Source organism: Podarcis tiliguerta, assembly GCF_965153285.1.
Source record: "Podarcis tiliguerta genome assembly, chromosome: 1".
NCBI lineage: Eukaryota > Metazoa > Chordata > Lepidosauria > Squamata > Lacertidae > Podarcis > Podarcis tiliguerta.
Window position 1 is genome coordinate 79,557,120 of NC_139534.1, and position 22,282 is coordinate 79,579,401.

Sequence of the window (22,282 nt, forward strand, 5' to 3'; positions counted from 1 at the left end):
TAACACTTTGCAGAATTCCAGTTAAAGGAATGCTTGACAAAAGTTGTGGACAACTGCAAATTTGGCACATGGACTAGTCTTTACTAATTGTGACTTTACTAATTGGTGAAGCACAAGTAGAGATTTATGCATTTATTTATTCCTTGGTATGCTTGACAAGGCCAGTGTTGCCTTGGAAAAGGGGGAAAAGAAACTTAAAGAATGTTGGGTAAGCATGCCCCACTTGCTCCCATGTTGGAATCCAAGCACAGTTGACATTCTGCTTGTGGAAGATGTATCCTATGCACTTGCAAGTGCTAGTTCTCCTCATTAAATAGTGAGCGTTCCATGCTTACAAAATCCTCATAACCCACCTTTGCATTTCGGACTAATACTTATTTCAAACTTGAATGTAGATACGAACCTTGAACATTTCCTCTCCTCTTGACATGTTCTGTTCAGCTAATTTTTCTGAGGGGGGAAAAAAAAGCATTTTGAACCAATGCCAGTCCTTAGAGAAGGTTTATGCTAATGTAAATAGATATGTTTCAGATTATATAGAAGGTATTATCAAGAGGATACTAACTCCAACATGATCCTGTCATGGAAAACTTCATTTGTAACATGAAAGAACTACTTATCATTTCCAAGGCCGGTCAAAAACATAAAATCTCCTCTGCTCCTTCCAGAACTGTATGGTTTGCTTAAAGTGCTTTTGGTTAAATAAATGGTTCGGTAATGCCAATAAAGTTTTTACTAGGATTTTGAAACAGCCAAACATCTGATATGGTATTTAAAATGTAATGGCCAGTGTCATTGTGTAATCAGTTCTTTGTTTTTCTCTAATTCACAGATTTGAATATAAGTTGCAGATATGCAGGTGTTTTCCACGTTGAGAAAAACCGCCGTTATAGCCTTTCAAGAGAAGAGGCCATTGAGCTTTGTAAAGCTCTCAACAGCACCCTTCCAACATGGGACCAGATGCAGAAAGCTTATGACCAAGGATTTGAAACCTGCAGGTAGGAAATCTACAGGTGTACTTTCAAAAAGTTTTGGATAGTTTGTTTTTAGGAATTGAAGTCCAGTAACATCTGAAGCGACACCGGTTCCCCACCCCCTGCCTTAGAACAAGCCTGTAAAATAGAACAGCATAGTAATCCCACATCTTTCATTCAGCCCCAAGGGTTACATGTACCGGCATATGCGAAAATTGTGTGTAGTCAAATGCTTGGAGCTGCCCCACGGCAAGCAGGTGAGGGGGGGGGGGAGAATATCCCCAGTACTCTCAGAGCTGGTGTGCTGAGGGGGCCTTGCCCAGCAAGCCAGGTGGAACACTTAAAAGTTCTCTTTGCAACAGGTCCACTTGGCTTACCCAGCACGAAAAGAGATTTTAAGCACTTGGCTGTGCTTGTGGGACAATGCCTGGTCAGTGCAATGGTTCTAGAAGGCTAGGGATGCTCCTGCGAGATCTCACTGAGCATCCCATAGCGTGCTGAGCAGGTGTGGCCCAGCAAGCAAGGTGGAGAGCTTAAGAGCTCTTTTTGCACTCCGTAACTCCAAGCAGACTCAGCATGAAAATAGCTTTTAAGCTCTCTTCCGCCTTGCTTGGGGACTTGTGCAATTTCAATCAGCCTGCCTTCAACTGCGTATGGCTGAAATTGCACAGGTCAGATGCATGTAAGATGCGGCATTAATGTAGCATTACCCCATGTCAGATGGAGAGACTGATGTTTTGTTTGCCTTAAGGCCACCTAGGCAGTACCCAGCCAAGGCAAGATTTGAGCGAGCCTTCCCATCTCCTGTTGCTAATTACCCTGTTAGTCACTTTGCTGTGCCAAATATCATCATCAGCATTGCGTATAAGTACAATAAATATTTACCAGCATTCCTGCCCACCTGCGGAGATGTACGTGCCACAGGGCAGCTTCCACATTGATCTGGCAGTTGGGTTGTCTGGAAGGGATTGTTACTTACCTTGGGCAACTACATGGAAGCAGAACCGCAGCCTAAGGGCAACATATGCCTCATTAACTTAACATATTAAATTAGTTTAGGCCGTGTGTGTGGCACCATTACTAATAATTAAATTTTATGAACATGCAACTGAGGGAAAGCAAATTGATAAAGCACCACCTTATTGTCTATAACACAACCACCTAAGTACTCCTAAGTCCATTCTGTCAAAAGGTTTAACTGCGTTGCTTTTGCATCTTTATGATGTGAATTTTATTGCTGGTTTGTGAGCTACACAGTGCTTGGACTTCTGTAAGAGTTCAAAATACGCGGAGTAAAGGCAAATTCATTGGTATGGAAAGTAATCAGCCTAATTAGCATGGTAAGTAATTAGATTAGTTAGTTTCTGATGGTGCAATTGTTCAAAAATATTTAACTGTGTATGGAATAAATGTCAGGCAGAGTTATTAATAGTTGCATAGTCTCCAGGAAGCATTAGCAAAAGGTCTTCACAGTCTTGTTTTCCCTAAGGGCCTGAGTTGCATTATTATTCCTTTTTGCAGGGTATGGGATATAAATTAATGGGATAAACAGAATTATAGTAGAAAAATATGAAGGAACCATCTTATCCAAAATAATGGTCAATGAAGTTATAGAAAAGTCTCTTCAGGCACAATTGGCAAAATTCTTCTATTTTTTTAATGCTGCATTCTGGCTTTTTCCCACCCACCACCCCAAGCTGGGAGGTGTGGGGGAAAGCCCTGTTGTGTAAGTCCTCGTGCAGACTTCCGCTAGCAGGACTCATTAGTTGAATCCTGCCCAAGGAGCAAAAATGATTTAACTAATTCCTTTTTATTTATAGCCCATCCTTCCCAAGGGGCTCTGGAAAGGTTATTGGAATTCTAGATAGGGCCGGGATTGTGTGCCTTCTTGCAGTAATGGCAGTGGTGAGACTATCTATCCAGTAGATATTTTTTCCTATCTTTAAAGTATTCAGACAGAACGCATGTTCTCTTAGATCACAGCCACACATAGTAAGGATGAGACGGAACCTTAAAGATCCTTCTAAATTTCAAAACTTGGGAGACGGAGAGATTCTTTCCATAATGGACAGCTGAATATCCCATATTATGATGTATTTTCTTATGCAAGGGGTTTAAAAGATTAGTATGGTGCCTAGGCTTGTTACAGAGGATGAGACGGTTCAGGGTTGCTTTGTACATACCATGCTTAACAACCCTGGCAACTCTGTCACATCAGACATGCATTGGCTCTGAAGAAACACGTTCTAGTTTGGTAGATAGTGTTGTTGGACTCACATTGGCAACAGCATGTTTTGCCAATGTTTTGCAATGCAGTGACCTTAATAGTACAGTGGAAATAGTTATGATCAAGAATTACTCATGTTTCTAAGGCCCGGAACATGGCTCAGTGAGGAAACTGGGACCTGTGTTCAAGTTCCACAACTGGAAGGGAAAAGGTAATATCATGTTGCATGATATTACCTTAAGCCTTGCTAGTTTATGGGAGATGATTTCTGAATATTTAACGAAATGAGTGCCTAAGGAAGGTCCTAATTCAGGTCATAATGAAAGGGTGTAGGGTGAAACAAGAAGAGTCTGGTCGGGGGGGGGGGGGCGGAGAAATCAGAGCTTCTGCACCTTTTGTGGAGCAGGGAATTTCCACAGGTTTTAAGGCAACCCATTAGAGAAGCCCTGTCATATTTTGCAGGAAACTAGTGCCACAATGCCAGTGTCCCTGTGCATTCATCTGAAAAGGGCTTCACTTTCTGCTTGAGTTGATCTGTTACTAAAAAGCCATTGCTATAGTACAGTGGCTTTACTGTACACCTCGGAACAAAAGAAGTAACACTTTAACAGCCTGATTCTACACACATTTACTTGGAAATCAGTCCCAGGTTGACAGGGATCACATTAATGGAGTATAATTTTCTGCACCTCAATCCTGAACCAGAAGGTTGTATCCAGCACTGCATGAACAGCATTCCACTCATGAAATAAGACGTTTTATTCTTCTCCTGTCTCTGCACAAAATCAGTGCTAGCTGCTACACAACCTCTCTTTGAGGTTGTGCAGTGGACTGCAGAGGAGGGTGGGGAAGTCTGTTGCACTAGTGGGTGATAGTTGCACAAATGGAAGAGCAGCATTCTATACAAGCCAGAGTTTCAGCAGTGGCTACCTTAGGGCCTGTCCAAATTTCTGCTTGTGCCTCTGCTTTCCCCCAAGGAAAACCCATTCTTTACCACTCAACTGGATCAAACGCTGATTGGGTTTTACGCAGGTTGATGCTTGCCTACAATGCAGCAGGTTTCAAATGGAAAACCTTTAGGACCTGTGCTTTCTATACAGAGAGTAAGCGGAAGCGTAGACGAGTCCTTAGCTGTCTCTCCCCAATCAAAAGCCATTTTTAAAAGGAGGGGGGGTGCAGAGATGTTGATTAACTTTCAATAAACATTTTCGGCAAAGAAGATTTAAAGGAAATCGGTACTAAATGTACTAGAAACTCAGGATAGTATTGCAAAATAACCTTTATTTGTTACATAATTTTATTAACCCCATGTTCCACTGAACCGGTCACTGAATCAGTTTATGTAGTTCCATATATGCTGGAAAGCCCTATGCTCAGTACAGAACAGCAAGGGGGATGTTACTTATTTTAGCCAGCATTCCATGTGTAGATTATTGCTACATTTCAACATTTTATTGAAGCTTTGCAAAGTTTAGAGCGTGGTATGTTTTTCATCATCCTTGCTTCTCCTTCATTGTTGTGCTCTGCCCTTTCTTGCAATAACCCCGTCAGTTTCTTCTGCTGGTAAGTTAGGAAAATATAGAGACTGGGTTAATGGAACACAGACCGGAAAGAGATCGCATGTAGCTCCCTAGTATAACCCTTTGTGTAAATATGGGGCCACTCACCCTTTAATATTTTATCCCCACCCACCACAGTGACATCTGGAATTCAGAACACAGCAGCTTGCACAGCAAATAGCTTTAGATGCCCCAAGACAGTGGGCCTGCCAATTGTGCTGCAGGAAAATTCCTTCCCTTTCCAAATCCAATGTCCTAATGTCATTCCTAATGACCAGTACACACCTGACAAATCATTTATATTATTGTTACATCCAATTAATCAATGACACCACCTGATAATGAATCAAGCCTTTAGTCTATCTAGCTCAGTACTTTCAGTAGCACCTTAGAGACCAACTAACTTTGTTATGGGTATGGAGCTTTCCCATAACAAACTTAGTCTCTAAGGTGCTATTGGCACTGTGGGTTAAACCACAGAGCCTAGGACTTGCCAATCAGAAGGTCGGCGGTTCGAATCCCCGCGACGGGGTGAGCTCCCGTTGCTCGGTCCCTTCTCCTGCCAACCTAGCAGTTCGAAAGCACGTCAAAGTGCAAGTATATAAATAGGTACCGCTCCGGTGGGAAGGTAAACGGCGTTTCCGTGCGCTGCTCTGGTCCGCCAGAAGTGGCTTAGTCATGCTGGCCACATGACCTGGAAGCTGTACTCCGGCTCCCTTGGCCAATAAAGCGAGATGAGCGCCGCAACCCCAGAGTCGGTCACGACTGGACCTAATGGTTAGGGGTCCCTTTACCTTTACCTTTAAGGTGCTATTGGAAGGAATTTTTTTATTTTGTTTCAGCTACAGCAGACTAACATGGCTACCTGCCTATGACTAGCTCAGTACTGTCTAAGCTCTGTGCAGTTGCTTTCTAGAATTTCAGATAGCACTGTTTCTCAACCCTGCTACCTGGGATTTTTATTTTAAACAAGAGATATCAGAAGTACATGGAGTCAGATGCCTGCATGTTCTTTCTTACTCAAATATTGTCCCTTCCATTTCCTACAATGAGCATTTCTATTTAAAAAATAAAACAAAAGCAAAACATCTGGAACCCATTGTCATGTATACATATTCAATATAGCAATATTAAGAATAACAATAATATGCCCATCTGCTGCTACACCTGCTGTCTCTAGAAGAGCAGAGTTTCTGGGACTCTAACTTGGACCTTCCAAAGCATTTTTCCAAATGGTTGAATCCACTGCAGTACTATAGTACCATAATTGTTCTATAATTCATTTAAAAGATCTCGTAGAGTGCAGGATGGATCATGGCTTGAAAGACACACACACACACACACACACACACACACACACACCAATTATGTGGATAGAATCAGAGTCAGTCTACAGTAGTAGTAGTAGTAGTAGTAGTAGTAGTAGTAGTTGTTATATGCATCAGACTGAGTTGCCCCAGCTACTCTGAGCGCCTTCCAACAAATTATAAAACCACAGTAAAGCATTGAGCATTAAAAACTTCCCCATACAGGGCTGCCTTCAGATGTCTTCTAAACATCAGATAGTTGTTTATTTCCTTGACATCTGACGGGAGGTCGTTCCACAGGGTGGGCACCACTACCGAGAATATTGGAGGGGGATTTCCAGCAGGTGGCAGAGGACAGAGTAACTCCAGGAGACATAGGTGTAAAAACCCAAACTAAAACGAAGACTTTATTACTAAACAATAAACACAAACTCTGGTGGGTGTTATTCCTGCAGGCAGGCTACAAAACTCAGCTTTTTTCCTTTAGCAACAGCCAGCTGCAGCCAATTAATCCCAGAAACTTCTTAAAGGTATACAGACATGTTTCGATGCCGAATGTCCCCTAAGAGAGAAGGCCCTCTATCTGGTTCTGTGTAGTTTCCCTTCTCACAGTGAGGGAACTGTCAGAATGTCCTCAGAGCTAGATCTCAGTGTCTGGGCTGAATGATGGGGGAAAAGATGCTCCTTCAGTTTGGTTGATGTGGTTCCTTCACAGATGCTTTGTGGTAGTATATAATTCTGTGTACATTGGTTATATACCTAGATGCATCAATATGTTTATGCCTCTTTTTCCTAGATATGGTTATATAGAAGAAAAAATTGTAGTTCCTCGACACACCCCTTATGCGCTCTGTGCAGCAAACCACACTGGGATATACGTACTTTCGTCAAATATATCCGACAAATATGATACATATTGCTTCAATTCATCAGGTATGTTTGGGTTTGTTCACATGCTTCCTAACAGAGATATTTTGCCGCCACACATGCTATGTCTCAGTTTGTTGAAATAAATGTTATAGCTTACAAAGCAGAATATGCAGGAGACATATGCTAAAAACAGATTTTTTTGGCAAGCCTGCATAACTGCTGACACACCAAGTTGAACATATTCAACCAGTCATCATATATTGCGGCCCAACCCCTCCCCACTTTTTTGCAATTTCCAGCAGGCAACAAAAAAACCAGTATGCAGATCAGAAATGTAGAGGCCTCCTCATGCATTTGGTGTACGTCTCCACAAAAATTGCTCTAAAAATTGGACCCTACCCACTGCTTAATATATGACTGTGGCAAACCTCAATAAATGGCTCAGGCCTCAGTGTACAGCTGTCGCCATCATATCATATTTGGCTAATGAAGTCTGGTGGATGTAGGCAACTGGGGCGGGATCTCAGTGTCCTGAGAAATAAACATTTGCATTGCGGTCCACATGGGGCTGATATGTCCTAAGAAGCTGACATGTGGCTGAACAGTGAGAGTCCTCTCCCTCCGTCCCTCCCCACAAAATTAAATTTTCGTATGATGCTGGCTTAAAAACCAGGAAAGGTCTAACTACAACATTCCTGAGTGTGTGGGGCAGTTAGGAAGGAGATGATGCTTCTGATACACACAAACAGTTGCAGGCCATGCAAATTTTGAACTGCTGTCAAGTTTTTAAGGATTTATCGGCTTTACGTTCTAATTATGCATCTCAGCTTCTATTTTTTAACAGAAACTCACGCTTAGCATGATTACAACCTGCATTTGTATTGGCATTGTTTTTAATAATAATAATAATAATAATAATAATAATAATAATAATAATAATTTATTAATACCCTGCCCATCTGGCTGGGCTTCCCCAGCCACTCTGGGCGGCTTCCAAAAAATATTAAAATACTATAATACATCAAACATTAAATACGTTTTATTACTTCTTTGTCAGCTTCTGTGGTAGGAAAAGTGGGATATAAATTTAGTCAGTGAATGAATGAATGAATGAATGTAGTATATATGCCAATTCCAAATTCAAGACCTTAAACCTACAGGTGTGGAAGACTTACTTTTGTCCATGGGATGGTTGAGTTCTCAGCTGAAACCTGTTGCATAGCCACCGCTTTAGTGTCAGTTCTCATTTCCTTTGTTGCTTCTAACAAAAATTAACCAGATAATATTTTGCTCTCCCCTTTGTAGAATCAAGGGACATAGTTTGTGACCCTGTCATAAAGTTATACTCCATTTGGCCTGATGAAGATAGCAAAATAGGTAAGAACTGAATTTCCTACATCTTTGTGTTGAGCTATATTTTGCAGGCTCTGAAACAAACCTTTGCAAACTTTTAATGTGCCCATAAGAAAGCATATTCAGAAAATGTATTTGTATTTTGTATACATTTTAGAATAGAATTAGAGTTTTGTATACATTTTAGAATAGAATAACCTCCTATAGGTATTTAGTATAATCTAGTACAACTTCATGGTATCATCATCTGCCTGATTTTTAAACTATTTGTTTTCCATTTATCTGCTAGAATTAGGCCTTATAAGATCATTCGGAGGTGATAAAAAATCAGCCATATTATTATCAAATTAAATAAGTGAGACCCTGCAGCAAAATTTTGTGTGTATAGGTGTTTCTGCCCTTTAACCTCTCTCCCACTGATTATTTCTTGGCTTAGAGCCTTTGAAGCACATGCATTAATCTCCATGTTCTTTTTGGTACATTACAAGAAGCATTTGTGCATCTTCTTCATTGATGGATGTTTATTTTAACACGCACTGCCTGCCTTGGTTGAATCCAGAGCACATTGTCAGACTTGAATAAGTCACTGTATTGGATAGTTTATCAAACATACTGATTATCCTGTCAAGGATACAATGAAGTTGATTGTTACAGGCGGCAGACAGTTCTTGAATGTAATATTCACGAGACACAATAATTGTTTTAATATATCTAAATAACTATCAAAACTGTCTATCAAAAGCAGTGAAGATTAGAAAGAAATAGTTTCAAGTTGTAGCAAAGCACATTTAGATTGGCCATTGCACAACGAGCAGAACAACTGGAAAATGAAGGAGCGGGTAACACCTCTTCCCCTGCGATCCTTTAAATGATAATCTGTCATGGATAGTTCAAGCCTAGCAAATTGTTCTCCAAAGGATTTTTGCTACATACTCCTTCTAACCGATTGGGTTTATGAGTCTCCTTCAAAAAGTAAGCACCATAGGGAAGTCTGCAGGTGCATGGCCTTCTGTATTGTACTTCGTTGGAAAACATTTTACTATCCTAGCAGCATATGCCATTGCATAGACAGTGCATACCACAATTCAGAGTACAAAAAAGTTCCCGCAGGGCAGAGTGTGCATGATAACCACAAAATGGCTACGTTTTACGAAGAAGAGATGACTTGTACAATGTGCATCTAACTACTTTGTACATAAAACATTCTAAAAGTGGTCAGGAGAGTATAACCACTTGTTTTCTTATATGTATGCATATGTGGAAAGGTTTTCCTCTTCATTTGGCAGGATCTTGACATTAGCCCAGTTTGGGCACAATGCTAACCACAGTTTAGGACTATGCAAACAATCCTTAGGCTTGTACACTCCAGCTTTCTCTCTCCTCCTGTATCATGCCCATGAGGAGATTGGAAACACCCATTGCTTCTTTTTAATTAACTGCAGTTTATCATTAAGCCTAAGAAGGATAAACTGTGGTTAGTTTAAACTTAAATTGTTTTTTAAAAACAAACCAGAATCAAATCATAGTTTATCATCCTGGCTTGTTTAAAAAACCATAGTTTAGTTTAGTTTAGAATCAAATCATAGTTTATCATCCTGGCTTGTTTAAAAAACCATAGTTTAGTTTGAAAGTTCAGAGTTCCCGATTCAGATGTAACAATAAACACTGGTTGCCTCTTCATAGAACAGATGGGAGTATGTAAGTGTGACACTCACTGCTGCTTAAAACAAGGTTTGAACTTGGCTCTAAGTAGTTGAAGGCACAGGTTCTGTGGTAAGTTACCACATGGGAGATAGCACTGCAACAGGACAGCTATCTTGCTAGAAATGTACCTCTGTTCAGCTATGTTTAATTCTTTACTTCCTCTTTCCGACAGAAATATACAATCCTGATGGATCACACTATATTGATGGAGAGAGATTCACAAAACGACCACCCATTACTGATGATGAAAATATTGGCGGCAGTGGTTCTGCAAATGACAGATCAACGACAGATCCCAATGTTATCAGTCCGGGTATCTCGTCACGTTTTCCTCATCATACAGGTATCACTGGGATTTACTATTTAAGTCATGATGTGAAAAAGTAGCAACTATCAACGAGGATAATTTCCTTCTGCCATAAACAAAAGAATATTGTAAATGATTCATCTAACATAGTGCCGATAAATTCTAGAGTAGTGCCCTTGTTAGTCTATTATAGCAGAAACTAGAGTACAGTGGTACCTCGCAAGACGAATGCCTCGCAAGACGAAAGAGTTTTTTGTTTTTTGAGTTGCTTCACAAGACGAATTTCCCTATGGGCTTGCTTCGCAAGACGTAAACGTCTTGTGCCTTTTTCTTAAAACCATCAATGCATTCCTATGGGAAACCGTCAATGCATTTCCTATGGGAAACCGTGCTTCGCAAGACAAAAAATTCACAAGACGAAAAAACTCGCAGAATGAATTAATATCGTCTTGCGAGGCACCACTGTACTGCTCCAGTAATATAATGAAACAATGCACAAAGTTGTTCGAAGAATTCATAATGAAAACAGTATGGGTGGTAGGTCACTCATTTATCCATTATGCAACTCATTTATCTATTATTACACAGATGATGGTACTTTTACCTCAAAAGAGCCTTTTGCGGGGAAGGATGAAGATGCAACTGATGTTCCAAATACACATGATGGCCACCATGAAGGAGGACATTCTAAAGACCAGCAGCCCCAAAGTCCTAGTAAGTGTAACAATTGTATTGGGTACATTTTATGTAAACTTTCTTGTGCTTCTGGAAGAGACAAGAATGGAAGTCTGATGTGTGGTAGAAATAAGACTGAATAAGGATTAGTTTGCACAATCTTTATGTTGTGTAGTTGTGTACATTGTTGCAGTGGTGAGCTCACGATCAGTGTTGCTCTTTGTCCCTAGTGTGACATGTCTGATTGGTCCAGAGGCATGATATGTCTCCCTCAAAAAGGGAGGACTGATCTCATGGTTAGTGTATGTATGCTGATCACAAATTTATTCTACTTGTAGTGGTGGACTGTACATGGGCCTGATACCCACTCCATGAAGCAGTGCTATGTAGAATGTACAAGTTTGCCAAATCTAGCCTCTACAGGTCTGTGTTTAAAGTTGTGATTAATTAAACTATTGCATTAATATCTCCAGTGTGCTATTGTGTCAGATGTCCAAGAGTTCTGGAAATATGCAATTAGTCTCTTCAGAAAGCTGTCTTCCATTTGTGAAAGGCATTTTTCCTTTTGATACATACTGCATGAGTATGTGGTTTTCAGTTAATTGAGGCCATACTGGATATCCAACCTCGATAGCGCATTGAAAAGGTGACAGAATGGTGCTTGAGGATCCCTTTTTTCTCAGTTGGACAGTATAGAAAAACTCAAAAATATTCATTGAAAATCTAAAGGGTAGTTCTCTGGCTATTTGTTTGAATTAGAAGAAGTCTAGATTCATCTGGTCATCTCTCAGGGATGGAGAGAAGCCTCAGTTTGAGATTCTGTGATCCAGGTTTTCCTGGTAGGAGTTAAAAATGTTGCTTTCATCTTGGAGTTCTTTGTATGCACTTAATTTTGTGTCTCATTAAATATATATGTGTGTGTGTGTGTGTGTGTGTGTGTGTGAGTGAGAGAGAGAGAGAATATGAATTCTCTGACCAGAGCCCAGATGATTTTGATATCTCTCTGGATCACCACTTTTCACATGAACTACTATTAAGGCATCATTTTCCTTTATTTGTATGATCATCTCAATACATGCAAGTTGGCCAGCGCTGCCATTTAAATGGGCTTCTTTTGATCATTCACTGAAATGTACTTTTTAGCTGCTGAACGATGTGGTTGACATTGCAACTTTCTAGATAAACCTATTTAGGTTTACTTTGGGACTTCTTGAAGAAATAACGAGCAAGAAGGAAATTAGCTGCATCCTAGTAATAAAAATGCATTTTAATGGTCTCATACAGTAGTGTCACAAGTTATTTCCTGCTTCTTAAAATAATGTTTATTCCCCTCCTCCCTCAGTGCAAGGTAACTCCTGATGTTGAGTAAAATGTACAATTTGCACTGGTGCTGGTGACTTCCCTTCATGTAGGCATGAAGGTGCTGGAAGGAAGATTGGTATTAGGGATGTGTGAAATATGTCCTGCATGCTGGGACAGCAAGAATTTGAGGCCAATAACTGCAAAAGCAGTGTGTTTGAATCACCAGCTTTACACTGCATGCGTATTGTCATTCATAACTGCACGATTTAAATTTTTGCATCAAAATGCAGACAGCAGTACAGATTTGAACCAGTTTTGCCCATCACTTGTACAGTTGCCTTCACTGGAAAATCTTGTGCAATTCCCACCACAGCTCTTTCTTTTCACAGATAATAGTTGTGGGTCTGCTGCTTACATGTCATTCTAACTTGCAATAGTAGATTTGTGGAATTGGCAGCGGAGCAGAAACTTGCGAATACGTGTGCGTTTCTAATCTTGATCTCAGCTTTCTCACTTCAGGGGTGGTCTAAGGAATTATAGCGATTGGAGATTCAAACCAGCTTTTTGAGAAATGATGGCAAGTTCATAAGCCAGATACTCCCAAACTATATAAGTTCATGAAAAGGGCAAGCTGATATAAGGAGTATTACAGAGCCAGCCAATAAAACCACTTAGCACTAATCTAATTAGTCCACTAGCCTGGACCAAACCAACTTCTTGATTTTATAAATGTATAATTAATGGTACTTTAAAATTGCTGCAGTTGTTTGATCTAGAATTGGTTATTTATTGATTTGGTTTCTTGTTACAGTTGTCCATGTTGCACATTATCACCAGGACATCATCTGTAAAATAAATAATTGTTCTAAGTTATTCTGAATTTTGAGGCTGAATAAAACAGTGGCCTTTTCTCTGCAGTTCTGCTCTATAGCTAGATCAAAGGTCATCCTGAGCCTGTTGATCTGTGCACTGGTGCAACTAGGGGTTGGGGGTCTTCCTCTTAGCTGCTTCATCCTCTTGATGCACCCCTGTTGTTTCTGGGGGTCTTTGTGTTTGCGAAACAAATTCTCCTGCCTAAGATTTCTACTTTGTCAACCGAATTGCATTCCAACCAAACACTGAATACATTCTGTTGTATGCTTAGTATGTATTTATACCATACATTTCTGTACACTAAACTTTGGTTAGATGAAACCTTAAGTTTGGGAAGAGGCTTCAGTTGACTGCTAATCCTGCTATGCTTGTGTTGCTTCTTGGGGAACGAAGCCATCTGAAGTCTAGTTCCATGCTTCATTTAAGAAGAGGCTGAATGGCCATCTCTCATGGATGCCATGGTTGCAGTCTGCCTTCAGCAGTGGGCTGGGCTATATTGCCTGCAATACCCCTTCCAATTTTGTCTGATTCTGTGAACCTAATAGATAATTACTGATTGCCAGATGATAATGAATGTCGCTGTACTGGAAATCATCCAAGAAAATGGGCAATGTTACACTCTGGGTGAAGAATAAATGCCATTCCTTGCACATGTTTTGGGAACTCAAAGCTGAAAACTAAGAATTGCCGTTCTTAGAATAAACATGAAAGCTGTCATTTGGAAAAAAAATACATGAAAGAATTTCCAGCATGAACATCTTTGCTATATTCACTCTCACATTTTCCATTGTTCTGAAATGGAAAGATACCGCTTGGTTTGTCTTCTCGCCAGTGAGATTTTTCTTTCTTCCTCTTCACCAAGGCTTTCCCCCCTTTGGATTGCTGCTGCTTTCCCTCTTATCATTGAGAATGCTCTCCATCAGGTTTACATCTCCTCCTCTCACAGAGTGATGTAAATGAATGGATGAGGAAATGATAGCGCTCTTCTCTTTCTCTTCACTGCCACAAAGAAAAGACCAAGACTCAGCACTGGAACAGAAGTAAATAACGATGGAAAATGTTCAGCAAGTAACTCCTTAAACCATCCTCATAGCAGAAGAGGGAAGATCCCATGATGGGTCCATTTGTGCTCTAGCACAAGAGCACTAAATTCCAGTTTTGCTTTTCCAGTTATGGCTAAATATTCAAATGTGTTGTGGATAAAAATGAAAATCTTTACAACCCTTTAACTTCATCATGACAGATTTAGACTCACATGAGAAGCAAGAAGATCCAACAGAAGAATACAAAACACCTGGACTCGAAGGGGATAAGTATGGCAGAAAAACTCAGCTTTCTCCTAGTATCAGTAAGCATAATTCTTTTTACTGGGAAAATGGCCTTGTAGATATTTTCTGAAGCTTACTCATACTTGCTTATTCTCCCAACATACACTCAGCCTTCACATCTTTAATTTGCACTCACATTGGTCATACCATTTAGTGTGTTATTCTGCCTTCTTTTCTCTCTGTTGGTGCCCCTTTATACATTTTCCTTATTTTGGATTATGGCCAAGCTGAGGACTATTTGCCTGTGTTGTATAAACAAACAAACAAAATCAACATTAAAGCCATTCAAGAACACAGGACGTGATCCTTCATTCTCCATTAAGAGGAAGTCCTGGTGATGGTGACAGAAGACAGATTAATGGAGTTAATCTGCCACAGCATATATCCAACCTGTTAGTTACTCTGCCATCATTACAGCTGGTGAAGTGTCAAACAATGAGAAGCGCCCTGAAAACTCTACTCAAGTTCGACAGCTTCCTGAAGAATTCCCTTCATGGTGGCAGTCGGAGGAACACAAAGAAGTGCGCAACGCAACTTCCAGGAAGGGTAACGCCTTACAAATGTTCTAGTCGGTTTGCCACCCCCCGCTCTTAAAAATGCTTGGGCAAGAAACTCATCTTCTCAATGAGAAGTTGCTGCTAGTCTTTTGTCTGCTGTGACTGAAACCAGCATTGCAGCCGCCTCCAGCACAGTGACTGTTGTGCTTGAGCACTGGCAATATGAGCGGATGCAGTCATGTGGCGGCCAGTGGCATGTAGAACAGTGCACAAGTTGACCGCAGGTCCTCTTTTCTCCAACCACTTGTACCATCGTGCGGAAGCACAAATCAGCATACTGTACTGCCAGTGGAAGTGCACAGCAATTACTATGCTGGAAGTGGTCATGTGGATTGACCTAGCAGGTTCATTGTTGTTACTTGGTTGTAGCACAGTGCAGCAATTCCTTTTGGCCAAGAAGGTATTAAATGCCTCAGCTTCGCATATGTGCCTGTGAAAAAGGTACGCGCATACTAAGCACACACATGCATCTTTCCTTGCAATGTGCAATATGGGAGGCCTTCTGCAGCACTGTGCTCAATTCAAATATTTCTAAATAATATGGATCATTTTGAAATTGTTTTAGATATATGCAATAATGGATAAAAGTTAGTTGTGAAATTAAGAATTAGGGTAAAATCTTTGCTGTGTAAACTAGCTTAATCAGGTATCTTCCCCATGTAGCTGGAGAAGAGGAACTAGTTCCATAGTCTTGCATTGTACTCTCTTCCATTTGCTTTGTCATTATTTTTGATAATTATAATTTAGTCATGGCTTTCTCCTTTGCACTTCTCCTCTTTTAGGCACCAATTAAAACTTCATAGCTATATTTTTCTGAGAACTGTCACAAAAGCCCGTTGACATGAAATCATTATCTTGTCAAAACATTCACCGCTGTAATTGCCATTCATATTCTGAATCCAGAAAGTCATTGTTTTGGCTTTCTTCATTACTCTTAACAATTTTATTACACTGTGATACCTTAGCCTGGTATTATACTGAATTCTGGTATAACCTAGATGATTTTCACATTCACTGCATTTGCACATAATGATAACCAATGGTTTAGACGCACAAACCACGCACAAAGCGAAGGAAGCTTCTGTGAGTCTTGGGCATGCTTGTTTTCTACTCTCTTTCCATGTGGCAGGGAGAAGGCTTCTGGAGCATTTAGTTCCAGTTTCAAAGAATCTTAACTGATAACATATGAACCAGAGATTGGTGTAAACCAAACTCTGGTCAGTTTCTGAACAATCCAACTTCAAACCTTGAGTCATGACCCAGGCTTGTTTAAATAACCACAGCTTCTCTTAAACCACTGTCCCTGGTTCCTACATAATGGCAAGCCAGGTTTCTCAGAAAATGAAAATAAATATTCTCCCTGTGATCAGGAAGGGGCAGAAGGAATGCACAAGCGCAAGTCTCATGGCAGCTCTTTCTTGCTCATGAATGTAGCACTAAACCATAGTCCAGCGTTATTAGACAGTTCTGGCGTTACCATGGACCAGAAAACAGTCATTATAACTGATCTTTCTGTAGCCTATAACAAACACACAAAGCCTTGTATTTACTTCTCCCTATTTAAGGATTCTTGACCACATCAGCTTGACATTTCTCTTTAAACCAAATCAAAGTTTCAAACAGGAATAAAAAAAATAGCAGCTTACTGTGGCCAATTAGCAATGGGAAACGAGAGAGGCAGAAAATGGGCAAATGACTTTATGAGATCCAGTTCTCTTAGTGATCTTTTGAGGACAGTTTTGTGAGCGGTGCTTCTTGGCCTGACACTTTGTCCTATTTTTCTCTTATGCAAGGTTTAAAAAGAGGAAACTCTAAAATCATAAAAAATAATATAGTCAATAACGGGCAACCCTTTGCATACATACGTACAGAAAGGAATCCTCGTTCTTACTCTTCCCTGAGCTCATGGAAGGGCTTTTGATCCAGTGGTTGAGAGGAGGAAACATTTGCTGATCTCTTCCACAGTGCCCCTGAAAAACAGCTCCAGAAACTTGGGGGTACCTTCCAAAACACAGTATAAGCTATTGTGGGGATGGATTGCAGGACGAAGGGTGAATTGGGAAAAATCTTTTGCCCTCCATGTCCATTAGCAGAGGCACCTGCTGAATCAAAAGCCTTCTGTTATCATAAGTGCCCTGATTGGATTCCACCCATTGTAAGCACAAAAATACATACGGTAAAACTTTGGTGGGTGGGTGTGAGTAAGGGCTTTGGGATTCACTAAAATGGCTTGTAGATGCACCACAATTTAAATAAAGGGATTCAATACCCTCACTTAATTCCCCCCCCCCACTTTATTTTGCTTCCTTATTGGTTAGTATTATATTTGGCTTTATTTTATCAATGTCCTGCTCTAAGCTAACTTCTCTCTAGTGTATAAATAAACTCTTCTGATTTTGATAAATACTACAAGGTTTTCAATTCCTGTGAGAAGTCAATGCAAGAACTATAGGAACAGACCCCTCTTTCTTGAATTAAGCACCAAACGCCTAACTGTTAAGCCTCTTTCTCCCTTCCTCTTATTAATCTTATTGTTGGCAGGCAAGTTGTTTATTCAGGAAGGTGTTGATGGATAGTAGCTTAGCTGGGAAATGTTGGCTTAACAAATAAAAATATCATAACTCATTCCTCTGTTGTCTGAACAGCTGTCAGCCCTCATCACAACTCACATGAGAAAATGTCCACCAGTATTGATTTTAAGGAGGTGCATCATCCCACTGAAGGAACTTGGGGTAAAAAAATTAACTGCTAACAATCGTTTATAATGGTCTAGAATACAAACTTAGTGGTAACATCAGAAGTAGTGTGTTGATTGTAGAAAACAGCCCCTAATCCTGTAAGGATTTTTCTATTCAATAAAGCCCCACTTAGTCAGAAATCTTTGGATCTGAATATACAGTTCAGACTGAATATGCATGAATATTCATTTGGACTGAATATGTATCCTCTATTACTACATCTATGTATTGCTGAGATCCCCTGCTCTTTTAATAACTCCTCAAAGCATCCTAATATTGGGTTGCTTTGTCAATAACTTTATTTCTTCTTATCCATTGGTTGTTCTTAATGCCAGCTCCATTATTTGTGGTGGCAGTGGGATGCATAAACTGAAAATTCTCTTGTGCTGTCTCTAATCTCTGTGTAACTGTCTCTTTTCTTATGGTAGCAAATTATACAGTAAGAATATAGCATTTCCACTGAGATTCTGATCAAATCACCCGTATTCAGAGCTCCAACTTTTCTCTAGTGGGATCCAAAGGATCTTGCAGTGCCTCCCAGGAGCATATCCTGGTGTATTGAGTGCCTTGTAAATGCTCTCTCTTCTCTTTATTATATCACTCACAATGCCTTGTGTGGTGTTACAGTGATACAAGGCAACTGTAACCAACTCAACCGTTTTCTTGTCATGCACTGGATCATAGACACTCTTATTGATTTGATGCCCACTGTACATTGTTGCACCGCCACCACTGGTTGGTTTATTTCCACCCAATAAATCTATTACGCATTATTAATCTCTTACTCATTATTCATCTCTAACGAGCTCTGAAAACACTACCACAAATAAGAAAGATACTTACTTTGGTGATTGGGAAATGGATAATGATATTAAAAGCTTATCGTAGGTTTACATAATCAAATCACTAGATAAGAGTTCTGAAGAACATCATGATGTTGTTGGTGATGATGATGATGATGATGGTGGCGATGATGATGATGATGGTGGCGATGATGATGATGATCATTATGGAGAAGGGTCTGGGCACTTAAATCCTGAAACCGTTCTTGAATGGAACAGCAGTGGTGATAACGAACCTCGGCCATCAAAAACCAGTAAGCATTAATTCCTGTAATGTATGCACTGCACTATAATGAAAGTCATTAGATGTGTCTCAGTAAACCATGGGATTTGGATGTATGTGTACATATTAAGCCCTCTAGAAGTAATAAATGATAATCTATAAGGAATAGTTTGCGCCATACATAATTCAGAAATACCACAACATTGAATCCAAAATTAATTTATAATGCAATTCTGGATATAATGCAAGATTACTGCTTAATAATAGACAACACAAAGCAAAGAAGGTTTAATTGAGTACCAGGAATTATTTTACTCTGCCATTATTTCTATGCATATCCTAAGCTGGGAGCAGGACTTCGTGTTTGCATATGAGAATGGTACAATCCTATTGGCTTAGTCTGGAAATGGAAACTCGGGTGCATACTTATAAAACAAAAGTCTCATTTTGTGTTTTATGCTTGAGCTTCATTTAGCTCTGACTTGCCTTACCTCTTCGCATTGGTGTCTGTTAGGCATTTGTCCTAGGAATGCATATTATGAAACTACGCTTTCCTTGGTAAACATCCTGAAACTACTTTGGTTTCTTTTGCATTGGATTATCTCTATGATGGGGACATTGCAAAGTGTGCTGGTGCCTTCAGTTGTATTTGGAAAAGTACCATTCCTATCAGTACATTTAATCTCTAGGCTCTGACTTTTATCATTCATGTTATTTGTGCACAGGTGGTCTATGAGGTCATATTTATTTTGCTATGGTGAGATGGTGGTTGTTTTGTGGCGGTGGTAAAAGCTATTCTTTGGGTTTAGCAACAAGCATCAAGTTATATGTTAAACTAACATATGTTGTGCATATCTTCCTGGATTATTCTTTCTCTCATTGTGGAAAATGCAATTTAGTGAAATCAGTCAAGCGGCTTGTACTCATTTGTATCTATCAGAAGTGTAGTGGGTCTCATTGCATTCTATGAATCATGCATTTTGCTATAGTTCTTCCATAGTGAAGCAAAGCAAATCGTAAGTCAAAGAGTGCATTTCAAAGGAAGAAATTCTGTGGATCAAAACTTTATTTTACTGTTTTCCAACATAATTTTATACAGTAGTTGGAGACATATATTTTTGTGCCTTTAGCCACAGCCTTACTTACTTGCTTGCTTGCTTACTTACTTACAATTTTTATTTAATAAAGCCATTGTTATCCTACACTTTACACACTTTCCACTGCATTTAAGACTGATTTTTAGGAGAAGCAGATTTGTTGCACAAGAGTGCCAAACCTGCTTTAATTGTATAACCTGAGTTTTCTGGTACATGACTAAGCAGCACCCAGGAGTAACGACAGTGTAGAAGTATCCTTACGTTTCTGTATCAAGTTGCTGTTCAAAGCACAGAACCAATCCCAGTTTTTGTTTTAATGACAACCTTTGGTTATAAGTGGAAAGGTTAGTATGCATAGCACTTGATGGTAACAGAAGGGTTGAGTTTGGATTTTTGTAATGATCTCTGAAACTCATCAGTGGTCATGATTGCAATTTTCTTCAGCAGTAGTACAAAACTAGTGGCACTATTGTGCGATTGCCCACCTGAACTTAAAATTTGTCTCTGCCACTCTGATGAAATCATTTAAAAACAAAAGTAAAATGTTAAGTTTCCAAAATTCTATTTTTCCAAGATATTTGAGGGCAATGATCCTGACATTTGCCCATTGATGTGGGTTTTCCAGAAGTGTTTGCATCAGAAAATTCTCTAACCTAGCATATTTATTGTACTTGTGTTTAAGTAAACAGAACAAAACCTTTGAAATGTCCAAACTTTCCCAATATTACATTAGCAATTGGCAGCCATTCATTGCCACTTAAGAAACAGAAACTAGAAAATTTTTCATTTGGGAAAATTTTCTGTCCCGTATCTTGGGTTTTGCTTGCAGATCTACTACTCTTGCAGCAATTTTCAGCCAGAGTGAATATTTGCAATCTAAAGAGGACATACTCCTGATTCATGGATGTTTATTTATTTATTTGATGGCATTCAATGGACATGTGTGAACTGTCCACTGTAAAGTATTGCATTTGATTTCAAATTGTTGTGCCTGCGATGGTGAATTTCAGAGGGTTCTCTCACACATGTAAATTTCCACTTGATGCTAAAGACGAAACGACATGGATATGTGAGCTGTGCATTAAAAATACCTGTACAATATAGATGGCTTATGTTATACCCATGTGTTATACCCAAGAAATAATACCAATGTTAATTGGTTGGTGGTAGTGTGGAATATAGTCAAATAAATATCAATTCAACTATTGTCACAACAGCTGTGGTCTCCACCGAAGATGTCAAGCATGATGACTCGGCCCATGATTCATTTCTGTATGGTGTGCACTCTGAAAAAGACAGTGAAGTCAGATATTCAACAAATGGCACAAGGGAGGATGTGCCACCCCGAATTGTTCCTCTAGGTGATGATGAACATTATTCAACAGCTACTGGTATGACTACTAAAGAAAGCATGATCTTGACACTACCTCTTTCATGTCAGCATCAACTCTCACTAGTATCAAAGTCTAGAAGTTAGTTAATAACTAGAATCATGGTGCAGTGCTACATCTGTAGTATATCTGCTACTACATCTGCAGATAATATGCTGTGATTACTTAAAAAAAAGAAAGCAGAGCCACACATTTGAAGGCATTTCCCCCCAGATGTGTTCTGTTAAATCTTAACAAAGCCATGAAACCCAAAGCTCACGTGTTATTTGGCTTTGGCTAAGCAAGAGTGAGTCACAAATCCCAAATCTGAATTTATTTTAGACTCCAAAGTTCCCTGAAATTTGCAGAAGTTCCAAACCAACATGTCATCCCTGTCTAACCATATCTTAAAGCAGTATTTTTTAAAGTGCTGTCATATGTAACCACGTTGGCCTCAATTCAGTGCTACACAAAGGGAGTTTGGCAGTGCTAAAGTACACATAGATCAGACACGCAGCCAGTAAAAGTCGGTATAGAAACATGATGAGATTGGCCCATACCAAATCAAGTGGCCGCTGTGTTTTTCAAGTAGCCAGCGCTTGTAGACTTCACAAAAATGGCTCAGATCAGTTCCTTGTTTAGAAAGTTGGGAGCCAACATGAGCTCATTTTGTGATGCTTCACTTTGTTTTAAAGAAAGAACTATATAAACTGCTATTCAAACACATGAAAACAGAGATCTTTTGAACCCAAGGGCATAGATTTGCCAACATTAGAGGAAGATTGCATTATTAGGGAATGAAAGATGAATAAATGGCATTTATACAAACACATACGCAACTTGCATTGCAATTTTGGTTTGGTTTATTATGGAAATGTATTAGCATTTTCTCTTGCAGATGGGGTCTACCTTGCTTTCCTATTCCAAAGGGCTTTCTGTGGGCTTGGTGTTATTTCTCAAAATCTAAAGCATGTTC

General features: G+C 39.6%; 1 protein-coding gene across 26 annotated transcripts in view; it reads left to right on the top strand.

The window, feature by feature from the left end:
• CD44 (CD44 molecule (IN blood group)) overlaps positions 1 to 22,282 on the top strand; it is a 67,215-nt gene that overhangs the window by 27,137 nt on the left and 17,796 nt on the right. For 13 of the 26 annotated variants that reach the window (XM_083425309.1, XM_083425310.1, XM_083425289.1 and 10 more), the window contains exons 2-11: positions 833 to 998; positions 6,864 to 7,000; positions 8,243 to 8,314; positions 10,167 to 10,337; positions 10,890 to 11,015; positions 14,395 to 14,499; positions 14,897 to 15,025; positions 17,682 to 17,768; positions 18,685 to 18,870; positions 21,154 to 21,327. In XM_083425309.1, the coding sequence (XP_083281435.1) occupies positions 833 to 998; positions 6,864 to 7,000; positions 8,243 to 8,314; positions 10,167 to 10,337; positions 10,890 to 11,015; positions 14,395 to 14,499; positions 14,897 to 15,025; positions 17,682 to 17,768; positions 18,685 to 18,870; positions 21,154 to 21,327 (1,353 nt within the window). The remainder of the gene's footprint in view (positions 1 to 832; positions 999 to 6,863; positions 7,001 to 8,242; positions 8,315 to 10,166; positions 10,338 to 10,889; positions 11,016 to 14,394; positions 14,500 to 14,896; positions 15,026 to 17,681; positions 17,769 to 18,684; positions 18,871 to 21,153; positions 21,328 to 22,282) is intronic. The other 13 variants (XM_083425314.1, XM_083425290.1, XM_083425299.1 and 10 more) reach the window with 6 other exon arrangements.